Source organism: Oncorhynchus clarkii, chromosome 25, assembly GCF_045791955.1.
Source record: "Oncorhynchus clarkii lewisi isolate Uvic-CL-2024 chromosome 25, UVic_Ocla_1.0, whole genome shotgun sequence".
Lineage (NCBI taxonomy): Eukaryota > Metazoa > Chordata > Actinopteri > Salmoniformes > Salmonidae > Oncorhynchus > Oncorhynchus clarkii.
Genome location: NC_092171.1, coordinates 40,433,890 through 40,457,449, shown reverse-complemented (window position 1 = coordinate 40,457,449; position 23,560 = coordinate 40,433,890). Strand labels below are relative to the sequence as shown.

General features: G+C 42.3%; 1 protein-coding gene across 1 annotated transcript in view; it reads right to left on the bottom strand.

Moving 5' to 3' along the window:
* Positions 1-1,057: 1,057 nt before the first annotated feature.
* Positions 1,058-23,560, bottom strand: part of LOC139383787 (DnaJ (Hsp40) homolog, subfamily C, member 27) — a 90,055-nt gene continuing 67,552 nt past the window's right edge. The window contains exons 6-7 of the mRNA XM_071128356.1: positions 3,903-4,063; positions 1,058-2,179 (exon numbers count right to left, since the gene is read on the bottom strand). Of these exons, the coding sequence (XP_070984457.1) occupies positions 2,047-2,179; positions 3,903-4,063 (294 nt within the window). The 3' untranslated portion in view covers positions 1,058-2,046. The remainder of the gene's footprint in view (positions 2,180-3,902; positions 4,064-23,560) is intronic.

Here is a 23,560-nt window from a genome sequence, read left to right as displayed (position 1 = left end):
AGGTGAGCAGGTCAGCAGGTGAGAAGGTCAGCAGGTCAGCAGGTGAGCAGGTCAGCAGGGTAACTAATTGATCGTGCTTTGTGACATCCTCCCGTTTCCTGGTTCTCACAGACATAGAAATAGAATCTGTAGAACGGGCCTCCCCATTCAAGTCAATAGGGTCAGGCCAAAACCCTTTCTATAGATTGTATTCTATGATTACAACCTCTATCATCATCATGTAAACACCACTGTTAGGGTTTGGCACTGCTGATGTCATAGCTCTACCCACCAATCAGGAGCTCTGTCAGCTATGAAGTCATCAGCAGACATTTCAGTAAACGTGTTGAAGGTGGTATGATGACATTGATTGGAACAATATGTCGTCATTATCAACTACAACATTATAGGATTGTGAAATATATACCATGGGGGGGAGGGGGGGATCTAACACATTTCGAATGAGTAATAGGATGTGACTGATGATCCAGATTATTAAAACCAAACAGGGTTTTGATTTGGTGTACTGAGAGCTGGCGCTCTGTAGTGGGTGATGGCGGATATACATGTGACCCTCTAGAGCCAAGATGGCACTTGTTTGCTGCAGTTTTCCCCATCTCTCAGTTAGTTACTACACCCCTCTGTGAATCTGTGGCTGTGGAGACACAAAATGTCTTGAGGAAGGGAACACATATACGCTATGAACACTGAGTCATACTGTATGGGGTTGGCCGGGGTAAGTATTTAAAAGGATGAGGCCCACGTTTGTCCAGAGGGCAGTGTAGGGCCTGTAGTCTAGTATAGACCAGTGTAGGGCCTGTAGTCTAGTATAGACCAGTGTAGGGCCTGTAGTCTAGTATAGACCAGTGTAGGGCCTGTAGTCTAGTATAGACCAGTGTAGGGCCTGTAGTCTAGTATAGACCAGTGTAGGGCCTGTAGTCTAGTATAGACCAGTGTAGGGCCTGTAGTCTAGTATAGACCAGTGTAGGGCCTGTAGTCTAGTATAGACCAGTGTAGGGACTGTAGTCTAGTATAGACCAGTGTAGGGCCTGTAGTCTAGTATAGACCAGTGTAGGGCCTGTAGTCTAGTATAGACCAGTGCTTCTCAAACCCGTGTAGACATGAAGAAAAATGGGGTCATCCGACGAGGGTCTGGAAAATGGAACAGCCATCATCGGTGAGTCCTCGACCCCGCTCAAACTCCCGACGTACTGATCCTAGTAGTCACAGAACAGGGTGAGGCCCAGGGACAGGGTGTGATCCCAAGGTCATAGGATTTCAGGAACATTTGTTTGGGACAGCAAAAAAAAAAACGTGGCGAAATCACGCGTTTTTTTTTTTTTTTTTTGTGCATTTACCCACCTCATTACAACCATTACAGCACCTATAGCTCTTGTCCAGGGCGTTACGTGTGTGCGGCTTGCTGATGGTGAGCCTTCAAGTTGCTTGGACGCTCTGGACCAGAGCTAACGACATCCGGTTTGTAGTAATGGATAGAGTCTAATATCGGGATATTATTTTGTTGTTGCCAATATTGCAATATAATTCTTGTTGGCTGCGCCAACATGTATCCTTCATAGCTTGTTCTCCATCTCCTGTTTAAAATAGGGAACAAATTCATTTTCAGCACTCCCCCCCCCCCCCCCCTATTGACTGATCAAAACTCGGCACCTAAGTATTGTGACAATATCGTATCGTGAGGTCCCTGGCAATTCCCAGCCTTACTGGTTAGGACCGAGGACTACCCAGGTCTTCCATTGACTTCTCTCTGCAGTGTTTGAAAAATGACAGTTTAGAGCTATATGATAAGTCTTCCTTACAGAGAGACAAGAGTTGCTGCGGCACATCATCAGTAGTGACTTTATAAAACACTGTTGTAGCAAAATGTAATGGCACCTGGTGGGAGGGTTGGAGAGCAGGGAGGGGGGGGAGAAGGTTTAGGAGAAGGGATTAGGAGAGGGTAGAAAAGCCTAATGACGTTCTAGGGGCGAGGGGTCAGGGGTCAGGGTGCCCATGTGGCGTGTGGAGCATTGACCGGAGTCCCTAGCTGGCGTTGGTTGGCGGTGTCTACTTGATGTTCTTGAGCAGGGAGGTGCGAGCGTTCACCACGGCCTTGAAAGCATCCTCGCTGCCCGGGGCAACGCACTTATCCGGATGGAGCAGCACAGCCAGCTTCCTGTATGCCTTGTTAACCTCCTCCCTGGAAACACAAACAGGAACCAACGTTAGACCAAGAGGAAGGCGCTGTTGAAGCCGCCGTGTGTGTGTGGAAGAAGTTGATTGTCAGGTGGACGGAGTAATGAGATTCTCCACTGTCTCCTAATCCCCTCACTAAATCCAAGCCCCCAATCCCCTACACACACACACACACACACACACACACACGCACGCACGCACACGCACACGCCTCATATCAGGGAAGATAGAAATTACCCGGAGAAGTCTGTTTTTTTGAGAGAGCGAGAGAGAGTAGGGAGAGAAAGAGAGTGAGAGAGAAATCTGTTGAGAAGCAACTGCTTGCTAAGGTTAAGTTTAGGTTTAGAATAAGGGTTAGGGCTAGGGTAAGGGTTAAATTTAGGTTTGGAATAAGGGTTAGGGCTAGGGTAAGGGTTAAGTTTAGGTTTAGAATAAGGGTTAGGGCTAGGGTAAGGGTTAAGTTTTAGGATAAGGGTTACTAGATAGGTTAAATGTTACTGATAGTCAGTCCATCTGTAGATGCTCTACAGACTATTCAAATAAAGTGTTCTCTCTTCTTTTGCCAACATGAACCTGTCATGTCAATAAACACATTTAATTGAATTGAGTACAGATTGTGGAGGATGAATTGACAGAGTAGAGGATAGGATAGCGTGACTGAGTGGGGGCTGTTGGAGTGGGACTGCATGATAACATGACAACAGGGTTTAATTGCAGTAATAGACAGGAAGGGGTTAAGAAGAGATGATCTGTCCTCCTCCTGATCTTCTTACCCCCTGACAGAGGCCCTGTTGTCATGACAACCTCTAGCCCCTAGACACTTATCTAAGAGTGATTGGACAAGTCATTTGATCATTCTGAGTGATAGGACAGGTCATTGGGTCATTCTGAGTGATTGGACAAGTCATTTGATCATTCTGAGTGATAGGACAGGTCATTGGGTCATTCTGAGTGATTGGACAAGTCATTGTGTCATTCTGAGTGATTGGACAGGTCATTGTGTCATTCTGTGTGATTGGACAGGTCATTGGGTCATTCTGAGTGATTGGACAGGTCATTTGGTCATTGTGAGTGATTGAACAGGTCATTGCGGTAATACAACCCAGTTGATCAGAGGTTAATGGAGCTATTCCAAGTGTCAAGGGGTCAAACTCATTCCAAGTGTCTAGGGCACAGTGGTCAAACTCATTCCAAGTGTCTAGGGCACAGGGGTCAAACTCATTCCAAGTGTCTAGGGCACAGGGGTCAAACTCATTCCAAGTGTCTAGGGCACAGGGGTCAAACTCATTGCAAGTGCCTAGGGCACAGGGGTCAAACTCATTGCAAGTGTCTAGGGCACAGGGGTCAAACTCATTGCAAGTGCCTAGGGAACAGGGGTCAAACTCCTTCCGTGGAGGGCTGAGTGTCTGCAGGTACTCACTCCTCAATTGACTGATCAATTACCTGGTTGTCTGGGTCTTAATTGGTTAGGAACTCCCCTCACCTGGTTGTCTGGGTCTTAATTGGTTAGTTAGGAACTCCCCTCACCTGGTTGTCTAGGTCTTAATTGGTAAGTTAGGAATTCTCCTCACCTGGTTGTCTAGGTCACAACTGGTTAGTTAGGATTTCTCCTCACCTGGTTGTCTAGGTCTCAATTGGCCACAAATTTAAAGGAAATAACCAAAACCAGCAGAGACTTAGCCCTCCATGGAATGACGTAAGACACACCTGGTGACCCCTGTTCTTACCGTGTGGCTCCAGGTTTTACCCCCAGCATATCCCAGGAGTCCTTGCTGTTGCGTATGCGTCGGATGGTGTCGGCCTGCTCCTTGGTGAAGCCGACAGTGACCTCCGCAACCGGGCGCTTCCCACCATTCTCACACATGTCCGTTATCGAGGAGAAAAACGCCTGGAGAACACACACACACACACAAAGATCACTACAATCTATCATCTATCTATCTACAGTATCTGTATACAGTTGAAGTCGGAAGTTTACATACACTTAGGTTGGAGTCATTAAAACTAGTTTACATACACTTAGGTTGGAGTCATTAAAACTCGTTTTTCACTTCACAAATTTCTTGATAACAAACTATAGTTTTGGCAAGTCGGTTAGGACATCTACTTTGTGCATGACACGTAATGTTTCCAACAATTGTTTACAGACAGATTATTTCACTTATTTCACTGTATCACAATTCCAGTGGGTCAGAAGTTTACATACACTAAGTTGACTGTGCCTTTAAACAGCTTGGAAATTCCAGAAAATGATGTCATGGCTTTAGAAGCTTCTGGTAGGCTAATTGACATCATTTGAGTCAATTGGAGGTGTACCTGTGGAAGTATTTCAAGGCCTACCTTCAAACTCAGTGCCTCTTTGCTTGACATCATGGGAAAATCAAAAGAAATCAGCCAAGACCTCAGAAAAACAATTATAGACCTCCACAAGTCTGGTTCATCCTTGGGAGCAATTTCCAAATGCCTGAAGGTACCACGTTCATCTGTACAAACAATAGTACGCAAGTATAAACACCATGGGACCACGCAGCCGTCATACCGCTCAGAAAGGAGACGCGTTCTGTCTCCTAGAGATGAACGTACTGTGGTGCGAAAAGTGCAAATCAATTCCAGAAGAACAGCAAAGGACCTTGTGAAGATGCTGGAGGAAACAGGTACAAAAGTATCTATATTCACAGGAAAACAAGTCCTATATCGACAACCTGAAAGGCTGCTCAGCAAGGAAGAAGCCACTTCTCCAAAACCGCCATGAAAAATCCAGACTACGGTTTGCAACTGCACATGGGGACAAAGATCATACTTTTTGGAGAAATGTGCTCTGGTCTGATGAAACAAAAATAGAACTGTTTGGCCATAATCGTTATGTTTGGAGGAAACAGGGGAAGGCTTGCAAGTCGAAGAACACCATCCCAACCGTGAAGCACGGGGGTGGCAGCATTATGTTGTGGGGGTGCTTTGCTGCAGGAGGGACTGGTGCACTTCACAAAATAGATGGCAACATCAGAAAGGAAAATTATGTGGATATATTGAAGCAACATCTCAAGACATCAGTTAAAGTTAAAGCTTGGTGGCAAATGGGTCTTCCAAATGGACAATGAACCCAAGCATACTTCCAAAGTTGTGGCAAAATGGCTTAAGGACAACAAAGTCAAGGTATTGGAGTGGCCATCACAAAGCCCTAACCTCAATCCTATAGACAATTTGTGGGCAGAACTGAAAAAGCGTGTGCGAGCAAGGAGGCCTACAAACCTGACTGAGTTACACCAGCTCTGTCAGGGGGAATGGGCCAAAATTCACCCAACTTATTGTGGGAAGCTTGTGGAAGGCTACCCGAAACATTTGACCCAAGTTAAACAATTTAAACGCAATTGCTACCAAATACTAATTGAGTGTATGTAAACTTCTGACCCACGGGGAATGTGATGAAAGAAATAAAAGCTAATATAAATAATTATCTCTACTATTATTCTGACATTTCAGGATTCTTAAAATAAAGTGGTGATCCTAACTGACCTAAAACAGGGAATTTGTACCAGGATTAAATGTTAGGAATTGTGAAAAACTGAGTTTAAATGTATTTGGCTAAGGTGTATGTAAACATCCGACTTCAACTGTATCAATCTACAGTATCTATCATCTACCTACAGTATCTATCATCTACCTACAGTATCTATCTATCATCTATCATCCACCTACAGTATCTATCTATCATCTATCTATCATATATCATATACCTACAGAATCTATCATCTACCTACAGTATCTATCTATCATCTATCATCTACCTACAGTATCTATCTATCATCTATCTATCATATATCATCTACCTACAGAATCTATCATCTACACTCTACATACAGTATCTATCATCTACCTACAGTATCTATCTATCATCTACCTACAGTATCTATCATATATCATCTACCTACAGTATCTATCATCTATACTCTACCTACAGTATCTATCATCTACCTACAGTATCTATCTATCATCTACCTACAGTATCTATCATCTATACTCTACCTACAGTATATATCATCTACCTACAGTATCTATCTATCATCTACCTACAGTATCTAGCTATCATCTACCTACAGTATCTATCTATCATCTACCTACAGTATCTATCTATCATCTACCTACAGTATCTATCATCTACCTACAGTATCTATCATCTACCTACAGTAGCTATCATCTATCATCTACCTACAGTATCTATCTATCATCTACCTACAGTATCTATCATCTACCTACAGTATCTATCATCTATCATCTAGCTACAGTATCTATCATCTATCATCTACCTACAGTATCTATCATCTACCTACAGTATCTATCTATCATCTACCTACAGTATCTATCATCTACCTACAGTATCTATCATCTATCATCTACCTACAGTATCTATCATCTACCTACAGTATCTATCATCTATCATCTACCTACAGTATCTATCTATCATCTACCTACAGTATCTATCTATCATCTATCATCTACCTACAGTAGCTATCATCTATCATCTACCTACAGTATCTATCATCTACCTACAGTATCTATCATCTACCTACAGTATCTGTCATCTACCTACAGTATCAATCTATCATCTACCTACAGTATCTATCATCTACCTACAGTATCTATCATCTACCTACAGTATCTGTCATCTACCTACAGTATCAATCTATCATCTACCTACAGTATCTATCATCTACCTACAGTAGCTATCATCTATCATCTACCTACAGTATCTATCTATCATCTACCTACAGTATCTATCATCTACCTACAGTATCTATCTATCATCTACCTACAGTATCGATCATCTACCTACAGTATCTATCATTATTGATGTGCATCTTTCCCTATCAAGATGATTCGATATGTAAATAAATGGACTCTGATCCGATACAGGAACGATATGGTTTAGTTTGAAATTATTCGGTTTGATTAGAGAACAAATCGATGGGATGCGATACGATTCGATGCACTAACATTTGTTGCAAAAACATTTTCCTTTCTAAATCAAAATCTGAATTTGATGGATCTTATGAGCTGGGCGTCTCTGAGCTGGGCCTCTCTGTATGTGTGAATGACGTCTATGTATGTACTATGTAGTTCCCTGATCTGAGCTATAAAGGACACTAGACATCTACCACCATCAGATTAGAGCCATAAAGCAGACTAGACAACTACCACCCCATTACCACTATCAGAATAGAGCCATACGGGAGACTAGACATCTAACACTATCATATTAGAGCCATAAAGCAGACTAGACATCTACCACTATCAGATTAGAGCCATAAAGGAGACTAGACATCTACCACCCCACTACCACTATCATATTATAGCCATAAAGGAGACATCTACCACCACACTACCACTATCAGATTAGAGACATAAAGGAGACTAGACATATACCACCCCACTACCACTATCAGATTAGAACCATAAAGGAGACTAGACATCTACCACTATCAGATTAGAGCCATAAAGGAGGCTAGACATCTACAACCCCACTACCACGATCAGATTAGAGACATAAAGGAGCCTAGACACCTACCACCCCACTACCACTATCAGATTAGAGCCATAAAGGGGACATCAACCGCTATAAGATTAGAGCCATGAAGGAGTATTCTACCACCCCACTACCACTATCATATTAGAGCCATAAATTAGACATCTACCACCACTATCAGATTAGAGCCATAAAGGAGACTAGACATCTACCACCCCACTACCACTATCAGATTAGAACCATAAAGGAGACTAGACATTACCACTATCAGATTAGAGCCATAAAGGAGACTAGACATACACTACCACTATCAGATTAGAGACATAAAGGAGACTAGACATCTACCACTATCAGATTAGAGCCATAAAGGAGACTAGACATCTACCTCCCCACTACCACTATCAGATTAAAAATGAAGGAGACTAGACATCTACCTCCCCACTACCACTATCAGATTAGAGCCATAAAGGAGACTAGACATCTACCTCCCCACTACCACTATCAGATTAAAAATTAAGGAGACTAGACATCTACCTCCCCACTACCACTATCATATTAGAGCCATAAATTAGACATCTACCACCACTATCAGATTAGAGCCATAAAGGAGACTAGACATCTACCACCCCACTACCACTATCAGATTAGAGCCATAAAGGAGACTAGACATCTACCACTATCAGATTAGAGCCATAAAGAAGGCTAGACATCTACAACCCCACTACCACTATCAGATTATAGACATAAAGGAGCCTTGATATCTACCTCCCCACTACCACTATCAGATTAGAGACATAAAGGAGACTAGACATCTACCTCCCCACTACCACTATCAGATTAGAGATGAAGGAGACTAGACATCTACCTCCCCACTACCACTATCAGATTAGAGACATAAAGTTGACTCGACATTTACCACCCCACTACCACTATCAGATTAGAACCATAAAGGAGACTAGACATCTACCTCCCCACTACCACTATCAGATTAGAGATGAAGGAGACTAGACATCTACCTCCTCACTACCACTATCAGATTAGAGACATAAAGGAGACTAGACATCTACCACCCCACTACCACTATAATATTAGAGTCATAAAGGAGACATCTACCACCACACTACCACTATCAGATTAGAGCCATAAATTAGACATCTATCACCACTATCAGATTAGAGCTATAAAGTTGACTCGACATCTACCACCCCACTACCACTATCAGATTAGAACCATAAAGGAGACTAGACATTACCACTATCAGATTAGAGCCATAAAGGAGACTAGACATGCACTACCAGTATCAGATTAGAGCCATAAAGGAGACTAGACATCTACCTCCCCATTACCACTATCATATTAGAGCCATAAAGGAGACATCTACCACCACACTACCACTATCAGATTAGAACCATAAAGGAGACATCTACCTCCCCACTACCACTATCAGATTAGAGATGAAGGAGACTAGACATCTACCTCCCCACTACCACTATCAGATTAGAGACATAAAGGAGACTAGACATCTACCTCCCCATTACCACTATCATATTAGAGCCATAAAGGAGACATCTACCACCACACTACCACTATCAGATTAGAGACATAAAGGAGCCTAGATATCTACCACCCAACTACCACTATCAGATTAGAGCCATAAAAGAGACTAGACATCTACCACCACACTACCACTATCAGATTAGAGCCATAAAGGAGACTAGACATCTACCTCCCCACTACCACTATCAGATTAGAGACATAAAGGAGACTAGACATCTACTACCCCACTACCACTATCAGATTAGAGCCATAAAGGAGACTAGACATCTACCTCCCAACTACCACTATCAGATTAGAGACATAAAGGAGACTAGACATCTACTACCCCACTACCACTATCAGATTAGAGACATAAAGGAGACTAGACATCTACCACCCCACTACCACTATCATATTAGAGTCATTAAGGAGACATCTACCACCACACTACCACTATCAGATTAGAGCCATAAAGGAGACTAGACATCTACCACCCCACTATCACTATCAGATTAGAACCATAAAGGAGACTAGACGTCTACCACTATCAGATTAGAGCCATAAAGGAGCCTAGACATCTACCACCCCACTACCACTATCAGATTAGAGCCATAAAGGGGACATCTACCACTATCAGATTAGAGCCATAAAGGAGACATCTACCACCACACTACACTAAAGGAGACATCCACACACCACATTAGAGCCATAAAGGAGACTAGACATCTACCACTATCAGATTAGAGCCATAAAGGAGACAAGACATCTACCACCCCACTACCACTATCAGATTAGAGCCATAAAGGAGACTAGACATCTACCACCACACTATCACTATCTGATTAGATACATAAAGTAGAATAGACATTACCACTATCAGATTAGAGCCATATATGAGACTAGACATCTACCACTATCAGATTAGAGCCATAAAGGAGACTAGACATCTACCACCCCACTACCACTATCAGATTAGAGCCATAAAGGAGACTAGATATCTACCACCCCACTACCACTATCAGATTAGAGCCATAAAGGAGTAATCTAACACCCCACTACCACTATCATATTATAGCCATAAAGGAGACATCTAAAACCACACTACCACTATCAGATTAGAGACATAAAGGAGCCTAGACATCTACCACCCCACTACCACTATCAGATTAGAACCATAAAGGAGACTAGACATCTACCACTATCAGATTAGAGCAATAAAGGAGGCTAGACATCTACAACCCCACTACCACTATCAGATTAGAGACATAAAGGAACCTAGACACCTACCACCCCACGACCACTATCAGAGTAGAGCCATAAAGGGGACATCAACCACTATAAGATTAGAGCCATGAAGGAGTATTCTACCACCCCGATACCACTATCATATTAGAGCCATAAAGGAGACTAGACATCTACCACCCCACTACCACTATCAGATTAGAACCATAAAGGAGACTAGACATTACCACTATCAGATTAGAGCCATAAAGGAGACTAGACATACACTACCACTATCAGATTAGATACATAAAGGAGACTAGACATCTACCACTATCAGATTAGAGCCATAAAGGAGACTAGACATCTACCACTATCAGATTAGAGCCATAAAGGAGATATCTACCACCACACTACCACTATCAGATTAGAACCATAAAGGAGACTAGAGATCTACCTCCCCACTACCACTATCAGATTAGAGACATAAAGGAGACTAGACATCTACCACTATCAGATTAGAGCCATAAAGGAGACATCTACCACCACACTACCACTATCAGATTAGAGCCATAAAGGAGACTAGACATCTACCACTATCAGATTAGAGCCATAAAGGAGGCTAGACATCTACAACCCCACTACCACTATCAGATTAGAGACATAAAGGAGCCTAGATATCTACCACCCAACTACCACTATCAGATTAGAGCCATAAAAGAGACTAGACATCTACCACCACACTACCACTATCAGATTAGAGCCATAAAGGAGACTAGACATCTACCACCCCACTACCACTATCAGATTAGAGCCATAAAGGAGACTAGACATCTACCTCCCCACTACCACTATCAGATTAGAGACATAAAGGAGACTAGACATCTACCACCCCACTACCACTATCATTGTAGAGTCAAAAAGGAGACATCTACCACCACACTACCACTATCAGATTAGAGCCATAAAGGAGACTAGACATCTACCACCATCAGATTAGAGTCATCAAGGAGACTAGACATCTACCACCCCACTACCACTATCAGATTAGAACCATAAAGGAGACTAGACATCTACCACTATCAGATTAGAGACATAAAGGAGCCTAGACATCTACCACCCTACTACCACTATCAGATTAGAGCCATAAAGGGGACATCAACCACTATAAGATTAGAGTCATAAAGGAGTCATCTAACACCCCACTACCACTATCAGATTAGAGTCATAAAGGAGTCATCTAACACCCCACTACCACTATCAGATTAGAGACATAAAGGAGACTAGACATCTACAACCCCACTACCACTATCATATTAGAGTCATAAAGGAGACATCTACCACCACACTATCACTATCAGATTAGAGACAAAAAGGAGACTAGACATTACCACTATCAGATTAGAGCCATAAAGGAGACTAGACATCTACCACTATCAGATTAGAGCCATAAAGGAGTCATCTACCACCCCAATACCACTATCAGATTAGAACCATGAAGGAGACTAGACATCTACCACTATCAGATTAGAGATATAAAGGAGCCTAGACATCTACCACCCCACAACCACTATCAGATTAGAGCCATAAAGGGGACATCAACCACTATAAGATTAGAGTCATAAAGGAGTCATCTAACACCACACTATCACTATCAGATTAGAGCCATAAAGGAGACTGGACATCTACCACTATCAGATTAAAGCCATAAAGGAGACTAGACATCTAACACCCCACTACCACTATCAGATTAGAATCATAAAGGAGACTAGATATCTACCACCCCACTACCACTATCAGATTAGAGCCATAAAGGAGACTAGACATCTACCACCACACTACCACTATCAGATTAGAGACATAAAGGAGACTAGACATCTACCACTATCAGATTAGAGCCACAAAGGAGACTAGACATCTACCACCCCACTACCACTATCAGATTAGAGCCATAAAGGAGACTAGACATCTACCACACCACTACCACTATCAGATTAGAGCCATAAAGGAGATATCTACCACCCCACTACCACTATCAGATTAGAGCCATAAAGGGGAATCTACCACTATCAGATTAGAACCATAAAGGAGACTGGACATCTACCACCCCACTACCACTATCAGATTAGAGCCATGAAGGAGACTAGACATCTACCTCCCCACTACCACTATCAGATTAGAGACATAAAGGAGACATCTACCACCACACTACCACTATCAGATTAGAGCCATAAAGCAGACTAGACATCTACCTCCCCACTACCACTATCAGATTAGAGACATAAAGGAGACTAGACATCTACCACCCAACTACCACTATCAGATTAGAGCCATGAAGGAGACTAGACATCTACCTCCCCACTACCACTATCAGATTAGAGACATAAAGGAGACATCTACCACCACACTACCACTATCAGATTAGAGCCATAAAGGAGACTAGACATCTACCACTATCAGACTAGAGCCATAAAGGAGGCTAGACATCTACCTCCCCATTACCACTATCATATTAGAGCCATAAAGGAGACTAGACATCTACCTCCCCATTACCACTATCATAATAGAGCCATAAAGGAGACATCTACCACCACACTACCACTATCAGATTAGAACCATAAAGGAGACATCTACCTCCCCACTACCACTATCAGATTAGAGCCATAAAGGAGACTAGACATCTACCACCCCACTACCACTATCAGATTAGAACCATAAAGGAGACTAGACATCTACCACTATCAGATTAGAGCCATAAAGGAGCCTAGACATCTACCACCACACTATCACTATCAGATTAGAGACATAAAGGAGACTAGACATTGCCACTATCAGATTAGAGCCATAAAGGAGACTAGACATCTACCACTATCAGATTAGAGCCATAAAGGAGACTAGACATCTACCACCCCACTACCACTATCAGATTAGAGCCATAAAGGAGACTAGACATCTACCACCCCACTACCACTATCAGATTAGAGCCATAAAGGAGACTAGACATCTACCACCACACTATCACTATCAGATTAGAGACATAAAGTAGACTAGACATTACCACTATCAGATTAGAGCCATAAAGGAGACTAGACATCTACCACTATCAGATTAGAGCCATAAAGGAGACTAGACATCTACCACCCCACTACCACTATCAGATTAGAGCCATAAAGGAGACTAGATATCTACCACCCCACTACCACTATCAGATTAGAGCCATAAAGGAGTCATCTAACACCCCACTACCACTATCATATTATAGCCATAAAGGAGGCATCTACCACCACACTACCACTATCAGATTAGAGACATAAAGGAGCCTAGACATCTACCACCCCACTACCACTATCAGATTAGAACCATAAAGGAGACTAGACATCTAACACTATCAGATTAGAGCCATAAAGGAGGCTAGACATCTACAACCCCACTACCACTATCAGATTAGAGACATAAAGGAACCTAGACACCTACCACCCCACGACCACTATCAGAGTAGAGCCATAAAGGGGACATCAACCACTATAAGATTAGAGCCATGAAGGAGTATTCTACCACCCCACTACCACTATCATATTAGAGCCATAAAGGAGACTAGACATCTACCACCCCACTACCACTATCAGATTAGAACCATAAAGGAGACTAGACATTACCACTATCAGATTAGAGCCATAAAGGAGACTAGACATCTACCACTATCAGAATAGAGCCATAAAGGAGATATCTACCACCACACTACCACTATCAGATTAGAACCATAAAGGAGACTAGACATCTACCTCCCCACTACCACTATCAGATTAGAGACATAAAGGAGACTAGACATCTACCACTATCAGATTAGAGCCATAAAGGAGACTAGACATCTACCACTAACAGATTAGAGCCATAAAGGAGATATCTACCACCACACTACCACTATCAGATTAGAACCATAAAGGAGACTAGACATCTACCTCCCCACTACCACTATCAGATTAGAGACATAAAGGAGACTAGACATCTACCACCCCACTACCACTATCATATTAGAGTCATTAAGGAGACATCTACCACCACACTACCACTATCAGATTAGAGCCATAAAGGAGGCTAGACATCTACAACCCCACTACCACTATCAGATTAGAGACATAAAGGAGCCTAGATATCTACCACCCAAATACCACTATCAGATTAGAGCCATAAAAGAGACTAGACATCTACCACCACACTACCACTATCAGATTAGAGCCATAAAGGAGACTAGACATCTACCACCCCACTACCACTATCAGATTAGAGCCATAAAGGAGACTAGATATCTACCACCCCACTACCACTATCAGATTAGAGCCATAAAGGAGTCATCTAACACCCCACTACCACTATCATATTATAGCCATAAAGGAGGCATCTACCACCACACTACCACTATCAGATTAGAGACATAAAGGATCCTAGACATCTACCACCCCACTACCACTATCAGATTAGAACCATAAAGGAGACTAGACATCTAACACTATCAGATTAGAGCCATAAAGGAGGCTAGACATCTACAACCCCACTACCACTATCAGATTAGAGACATAAAGGAACCTAGACACCTACCACCCCACGACCACTATCAGAGTAGAGGCATAAAGGGGACATCAACCACTATAAGATTAGAGCCATGAAGGAGTATTCTACCACCACTACCACCAGAGCCATAAAGGAGCCTAGACATCTACCACCCCACTACCACTATCAGGTTAGAGCCATAAAGGGGACATCTACCACTATAAGATTAGAGCCATAAAGGAGGCATCTACCACCACACTATCACTATCAGATTAGAGACATAAAGGAAACTAGACATTGCCACTATCAGATTAGAGCCATAAAGGAGACTAGACATCGACCACTATCAGATTAGAGCCATAAAGGAGACTAGACATCTACCACCCCACTACCACTATCAGATTAGAGCCATAAAGGAGACTAGACATCTACCACCACACTATCACTATCAGATTAGAGACATAAAGTAGACTAGACATTACCACTATCAGATTAGAGCCATAAAGGAGACTAGACATCTACCACTATCAGATTAGAGCCATAAAGGAGACTAGACATCTACCACCCCACTACCACTATCAGATTAGAGCCATAAAGGAGACTAGATATCTACCACCCCACTACCACTATCAGATTAGAGCCATAAAGGAGTCATCTAACACCCCAATTCCACTATCATATTATAGCCATAAAGGAGGCATCTACCACCACACTACCACTATCAGATTAGAGACATAAAGGAGCCTAGACATCTACCACCCCAATACCACTATCAGATTAGAACCATAAAGGAGACTAGACATCTAACACTATCAGATTAGAGCCATAAAGGAACCTAGACACCTACCACCCCACGACCACTATCAGAGTAGAGCCATAAAGGGGACATCAACCACTATAAGATTAGAGCCATTCTACCACCCCACTACCACTATCATATTAGAGCCATAAAGGAGACTAGACATCTACCACCCCACTACCACTATCAGATTAGAACCATAAAGAAGACTAGACATTACCACTATCAGATTAGAGCCATAAAGGAGACTAGACATCTACCACTATCAGAATAGAGCCATAAAGGAGATATCTACCACCACACTACCACTATCAGATTAGAACCATAAAGGAGACTAGACATCTACCTCCCCACTACCACTATCAGATTAGAGACATAAAGGAGACTAGACATCTACCACTATCAGATTTGAGCCATAAAGGAGATATCTACCACCACACTACCACTATCAGATTAGAACCATAAAGGAGACTAGACATCTACCTCCCCACTACCACTATCAGATTAGAGACATAAAGGAGACTAGACATCTACCACCCCACTACCACTATCATATTAGAGTCATTAAGGAGACATCTACCACCACACTACCACTATCAGATTAGAGCCATAAAGGAGGCTAGACATCTACAACCCCACTACCACTATCAGATTAGAGACATAAAGGAGCCTAGATATCTACCACCCAACTACCACTATCAGATTAGAGCCATAAAAGAGACTAGACATCTACCACCACACTACCACTATCAGATTAGAGCCATAAAGGAGACTAGACATCTACCACCCCACTACCACTATCAGATTAGAGCCATAAAGGAGACTAGATATCTACCACCCCACTACCACTATCAGATTAGAGCCATAAAGGAGTCATCTAACACCCCACTACCACTATCATATTATAGCCATAAAGGAGGCATCTACCACCACACTACCACTATCAGATTAGAGACATAAAGGATCCTAGACATCTACCACCCCACTACTACTATCAGATTAGAACCATAAAGGAGACTAGACATCTAACACTATCAGATTAGAGCCATAAAGGAGGCTAGACATCTACCACCCCACTACCACTATTAGATTAGAGCCATAAAGGAGTCATCTAACACCCCAATTCCACTATCATATTATAGCCATAAAGGAGGCATCTACCACCACACTACCACTATCAGATTAGAGACATAAAGGAGCCTAGACATCTACCACCCCAATACCACTATCAGATTAGAACCATAAAGGAGACTAGACATCTAACACTATCAGATTAGAGCCATAAAGGAACCTAGACACCTACCACCCCACGACCACTATCAGAGTAGAGCCATAAAGGGGACATCAACCACTATAAGATTAGAGCCATTCTACCACCCCACTACCACTATCATATTAGAGCCATAAAGGAGACTAGACATCTACCACCCCACTACCACTATCAGATTAGAACCATAAAGAAGACTAGACATTACCACTATCAGATTAGAGCCATAAAGGAGACTAGACATCTACCACTATCAGAATAGAGCCATAAAGGAGATATCTACCACCACACTACCACTATCAGATTAGAACCATAAAGGAGACTAGACATCTACCTCCCCACTACCACTATCAGATTAGAGACATAAAGGAGACTAGACATCTACCACTATCAGATTTGAGCCATAAAGGAGATATCTACCACCCCACGACCACTATCAGATTAGAACCATAAAGGAGACTAGACATCTACCACCCCACTACCACTATCAGATTAGAACCATAAAGGAGACTAGACATCTACCACCCCACTACCACTATCAGATTAGAACCATAAAGGAGACTAGACATTACCACTATCAGATTAGAGCCATAAAGGAGTATTCTACCACCACACTACCACTATCAGATTAGAGCCATAAAGGAGACTAGACATCTACCTCCCAACTACCACTATCAGATTAGAGACATAAAGGAGACTAGACATCTACTACCCCACTACCACTATCAGATTAGAGCCATAAAGGAGACTAGACATCTACCTCCCCACTACCACTATCAGATTAGAGACATAAAGGAGACTAGACATCTACCACCCCACTACCACTATCATATTAGAGTCATAAAGGAGACATCTACCACCACACTACCACTATCAGATTAGAGCCATAAAGGAGACTAGACATCTACCACCATCAGATTAGAGTCATAAAGGAGACTAGACATCTACCACCCCACTACCACTATCAGATTAGAACCATAAAGGAGACTAGACATCTACCACTATCAGATTAGAGCCATAAAGGAGCCTAGACATCTACCACCCCACTACCACTATCAGGTTAGAGCCATAAAGGGGACATCTACCACTATAAGATTAGAGCCATAAAGGAGGCATCTACCACCACACTATCACTATCAGATTAGAGACATAAAGGAAACTAGACATTGCCACTATCAGATTAGAGCCATAAAGGAGACTAGACATCGACCACTATCAGATTAGAGCCATAAAGGAGACTAGACATCTACCACCCCACTACCACTATCAGATTAGAGCCATAAAGGAGACTAGACATCTACCACCACACTATCACTATCAGATTAGAGACATAAAGTAGACTAGACATTACCACTATCAGATTAGAGCCATAAAGGAGACTAGACATCTACCACTATCAGATTAGAGCCATAAAGGAGACTAGACATCTACCACCCCACTACCACTATCAGATTAGAGCCATAAAGGAGACTAGATATCTACCACCCCACTACCACTATCAGATTAGAGCCATAAAGGAGTCATCTAACACCCCAATTCCACTATCATATTATAGCCATAAAGGAGGCATCTACCACCACACTACCACTATCAGATTAGAGACATAAAGGAGCCTAGACATCTACCACCCCAATACCACTATCAGATTAGAACCATAAAGGAGACTAGACATCTAACACTATCAGATTAGAGCCATAAAGGAACCTAGACACCTACCACCCCACGACCACTATCAGAGTAGAGCCATAAAGGGGACATCAACCACTATAAGATTAGAGCCATTCTACCACCCCACTACCACTATCAGATTAGAGCCATAAAGGAACCTAGACATCTACCTCCCCACTACCACTATCAGATTAGAGACATAAAGGAGACTAGACATCTACCACCCCACTACCACTATCATATTAGAGTCATTAAGGAGACATCTACCACCACACTACCACTATCAGATTAGAACCATAAAGGAGGCTAGACATCTACAACCCCACTACCACTATCAGATTAGAGACATAAAGGAGCCTAGATATCTACCACCCAACTACCACTATCAGATTAGAGCCATAAAAGAGACTAGACATCTACCACCACACTACCACTATCAGATTAGAGCCATAAAGGAGACTAGACATCTACCACCCCACTACCACTATCAGATTAGAGCCATAAAGGAGACTAGATATCTACCACCCCACTACCACTATCAGATTAGAGCCATAAAGGAGTCATCTAACACCCCACTACCACTATCATATTATAGCCATAAAGGAGGCATCTACCACCACACTACCACTATCAGATTAGAGACATAAAGGATCCTAGACATCTACCACCCCACTACTACTATCAGATTAGAACCATAAAGGAGACTAGACATCTAACACTATCAGATTAGAGCCATAAAGGAGGCTAGACATCTACAACCCCACTACCACTATCAGATTAGAGACATAAAGGAACCTAGACACCTACCACCCCACGACCACTATCAGAGTAGAGCCATAAAGGGGACATCAACCACTATAAGATTAGAGCCATGAAGGAGTATTCTACCACCCCACTACCACTATCATATTAGAGCCATAAAGGAGACTAGACATCTACCACCCCACTACCACTATCAGATTAGAACCATAAAGGAGACTAGACATTACCACTATCAGATTAGAGCCATAAAGGAGACTAGACATCTACCACTATCAGAATAGAGACATAAAGGAGATATCTACCACCACACTACCACTATCAGATTAGAACCATAAAGGAGACTAGACATCTACCTCCCCACTACCACTATCAGATTAGAGACATAAAGGAGACTAGACATCTACCACTATCAGATTAGAGCCATAAAGGAGACTAGACATCTACCACTATCAGATTAGAGCCATAAAGGAGATATCTACCACCACACTACCACTATCAGATTAGAACCATAAAGGAGACTAGCCATCTACCTCCCCACTACCACTATCAGATTAGAGACATAAAGGAGACTAGACATCCACCACCCCACTACCACTATCATATTAGAGTCATTAAGGAGACATCTACCACCACACTACCACTATCAGATTAGAGCCATAAAGGAGGCTAGACATCTACAACCCCACTACCACTATCAGATTAGAGACATAAAAGAGCCTAGATATCTACCACCCAACTACCACTATCAGATTAGAGCCATAAAAAAGACTAGACATCTACCACCACACTACCACTATCAGATTAGAGCCATAAAGGAGACTAGACATCTACCACCCCACTACCACTATCAGATTAGAGCCATAAAGGAGACTAGACATCTACATCCCCACTACCACTATCAGATTAGAGACATAAAGGAGACTAGACATCTACAACCATCAGATTAGAGTCATAAAGGAGACTAGACATCTACCACCCCACTACCACTATCAGATTAGAACCATAAAGGAGACTAGACATCTACCACTATCAGATTTGAGACATAAAGGAGCCTAGACATCTACCACCCCATTACCACTATCAGATTAGAGCCATAAAGGGGACATCAACCACTATAAGATTAGAGTCATAAAGGAGTCATCTAACACCCCACTACCACTATCAGATTAGAGTCATCTAACACCCCACTACCACTATCAGATTAGAGACATAAAGGAGACTAGACATCTACAACCCCACTACCACTATCAGATTAGAACCATGAAGGAGACTAGACATCTACCACTATCAGATTAGAGACATAAAGGAGCCTAGACATCTACCACCCCACAACCACTATCAGATTAGAGCCATAAATGGGACATCAACCACTATAAGATTAGAGTCATAAAGGAGTCATCTAACACCACACTATCACTATCAGATTAGAGACATAAAGGAGACTAGACATTACCACTATCAGATTAGAGCCATAAAGGATACTGGACATCTACCACTATCAGATTAAAGCCATAAAGGAGACTAGACATCTACCACCCCACTACTACTATCAGATTAGAGCCATAAAGGAGACTAGATATCTACCAACCCACTACCACTATCAGATTAGAGCCATAAAGGAGACTAGACATCTACCACCACACTACCACTATCAGATTAGAGACATAAAGGAGACTAGACATCTACCACTATCAGATTAGAGCCACAAAGGAGACTAGACATCTACCACCCCACTACCACTATCAGATTAGAGCCATATCAGATTAGAACCATAAAGGAGACTAGACATCTACCACTATCAGATTAGAGCCATAAAGGAGGCTAGACATCTACAACCCCACTGCCAATATCATATTAGAGCCATAAAGGGGACATCTACCACTATAAGATTAGAGCCATAAAGGAGACATCTACCACCACACTACCACTATCAGATTAGAACCATAAAGTAGAGTAGACATCTACCACTATCAGATTAGAGCCATAAAGGAGACTAGACATCTACCTCCAAACTACCACTATCAGATTAGAGCCATAAAGGAGACTAGACGTCTACCACTATCATATTAGAGTCATAAAGGAGGCTAGACATCTACCTCCCCACTACCACTATCAGATTAGAGACATAAAGGAGACTAGACATCTACCACCCCACTACCACTATCAGATGAGAGCCATAAAGGGGACATCTACCACTATCAAATTAGAGCCATAAAGGAGGCTAGACACCTACCTCCCCACTACCACTATCAGATTAGAGCCATAAAGCAGACTAGACATCTACCTCCCCACTACCACTATCTGATTAGAGACATAAAGGAGACTAGACATCTACCACTATCAGATTAGAGCCATAAAGGAGACAAGACATCTACCACCCCACTACCACTATCAGATTAGAGACATAAAGGAGCCTAGACACCTACCACCCCACTACCACTATCAGATTAGCCATAAAGGGGACATCTACCACCACACTACAACTATCAGATTACAGCCATAAAGGAGTCTTCTACCACCCCACTACCACAATCATATTCGAGCCATAAAGGAGACTAGACATCTACCACTATAAGATTAGAGCCATAAAGGAGACATCTACCACCGCACTACAACTATCAGATTAGAACCATAAAGGAGAGTAGACATCTACCACTATCAGATTAGAGCTATAAAGGAGACTAGACATCTACCACTATCAGATTAGAGACATAAAGGAGCCTAGACATCTACCACCCCACAACCACCATCATATTATAGCCATAAAGGAGACATCTACCACCACACTACCACTATCAGATTAGAGCCATAAAGGAGACTAGACATCTACCACTATCAGATTAGAGCCATAAAAGAGACTAGACATCTACCACCACACTACCACTATCAGATCAGAGCCATAAAGGAGACTAGACATCTACCACTCCACTACCACTATCAGATTAGAACCATAAAGGAGACTAGACATCTACCACTATCAGATTAGAGACATAAAGGAGCCTAGACATCTACCACCCCACTACCACTATCAGATTAGAACCATAAAGGAGACTAGACATCTACCAATATCAGATTAGAGCCATAAAGGAGACTAGACATCTACCACTCCACTACCACTATCAGATTAGAACCATAAAGGAGACTAGACATCTACCACTATCAGATTAGAGACATAAAGGAGCCTAGACAACTACCACCCCACTACCACTATCAGATTAGAGCCATAAAGGGGACATCTACCACTATAAGATTAGAGCCATAAAGGAGTCTTCTACCACCCCACTACCACTATCATATTAGAGCCATAAAGGAGACTAGACATCTACCACTATAAGATTAGAGCCATAAAGGAGGCTAGACATATACAACCCCACTACCACTATCAGATTAGAGACATAAAAGAGCCTAGATATCTACCACCACACTACCACTATCAGATTAGAGCCATAAAGGAGACTAGACATCTACCTCCCCACTACCACTATCAGATTAGAGACATAAAGGAGACTAGACATCTACCACCCCACTACCACTATCAGATTAGAGCCATAAAGGAGACTAGACATCTACCTCCCCACTACCACTATCAGATTAGAGACATAAAGGAGACTAGACATCTACCACCAAACTACCACTATCATATTTGAGTCATAAAGGAGACTAGACATCTACCTCGCCACTACCACTATCAGATTAGAGACATTAAGAAGACTAGACATCTACCACCCCACTACCACTATCATATTAGAGTCATAAATGAGACATCTACCACCACACTACCACTATCAGATTAGAGCCATAAAGGAGACTAGACATCTACCACTATCAGATCAGAGCCATAAAGGAGTCTAGACATCTACCACTCCCCTACCACTATCAGATTAGAACCATAAAGGAGACTAGACATCTACCACTATCAGATTAGAGCCATAAAGGAGACTAGACATCTACCACCCCACTACCACTATCAGATTAGAGACATAAAGGAGCCTAGACACCTACCACCCCACTACCACTATCAGATTAGAGCCATAAAGGGGACATTTACCACTATAAGATTAGA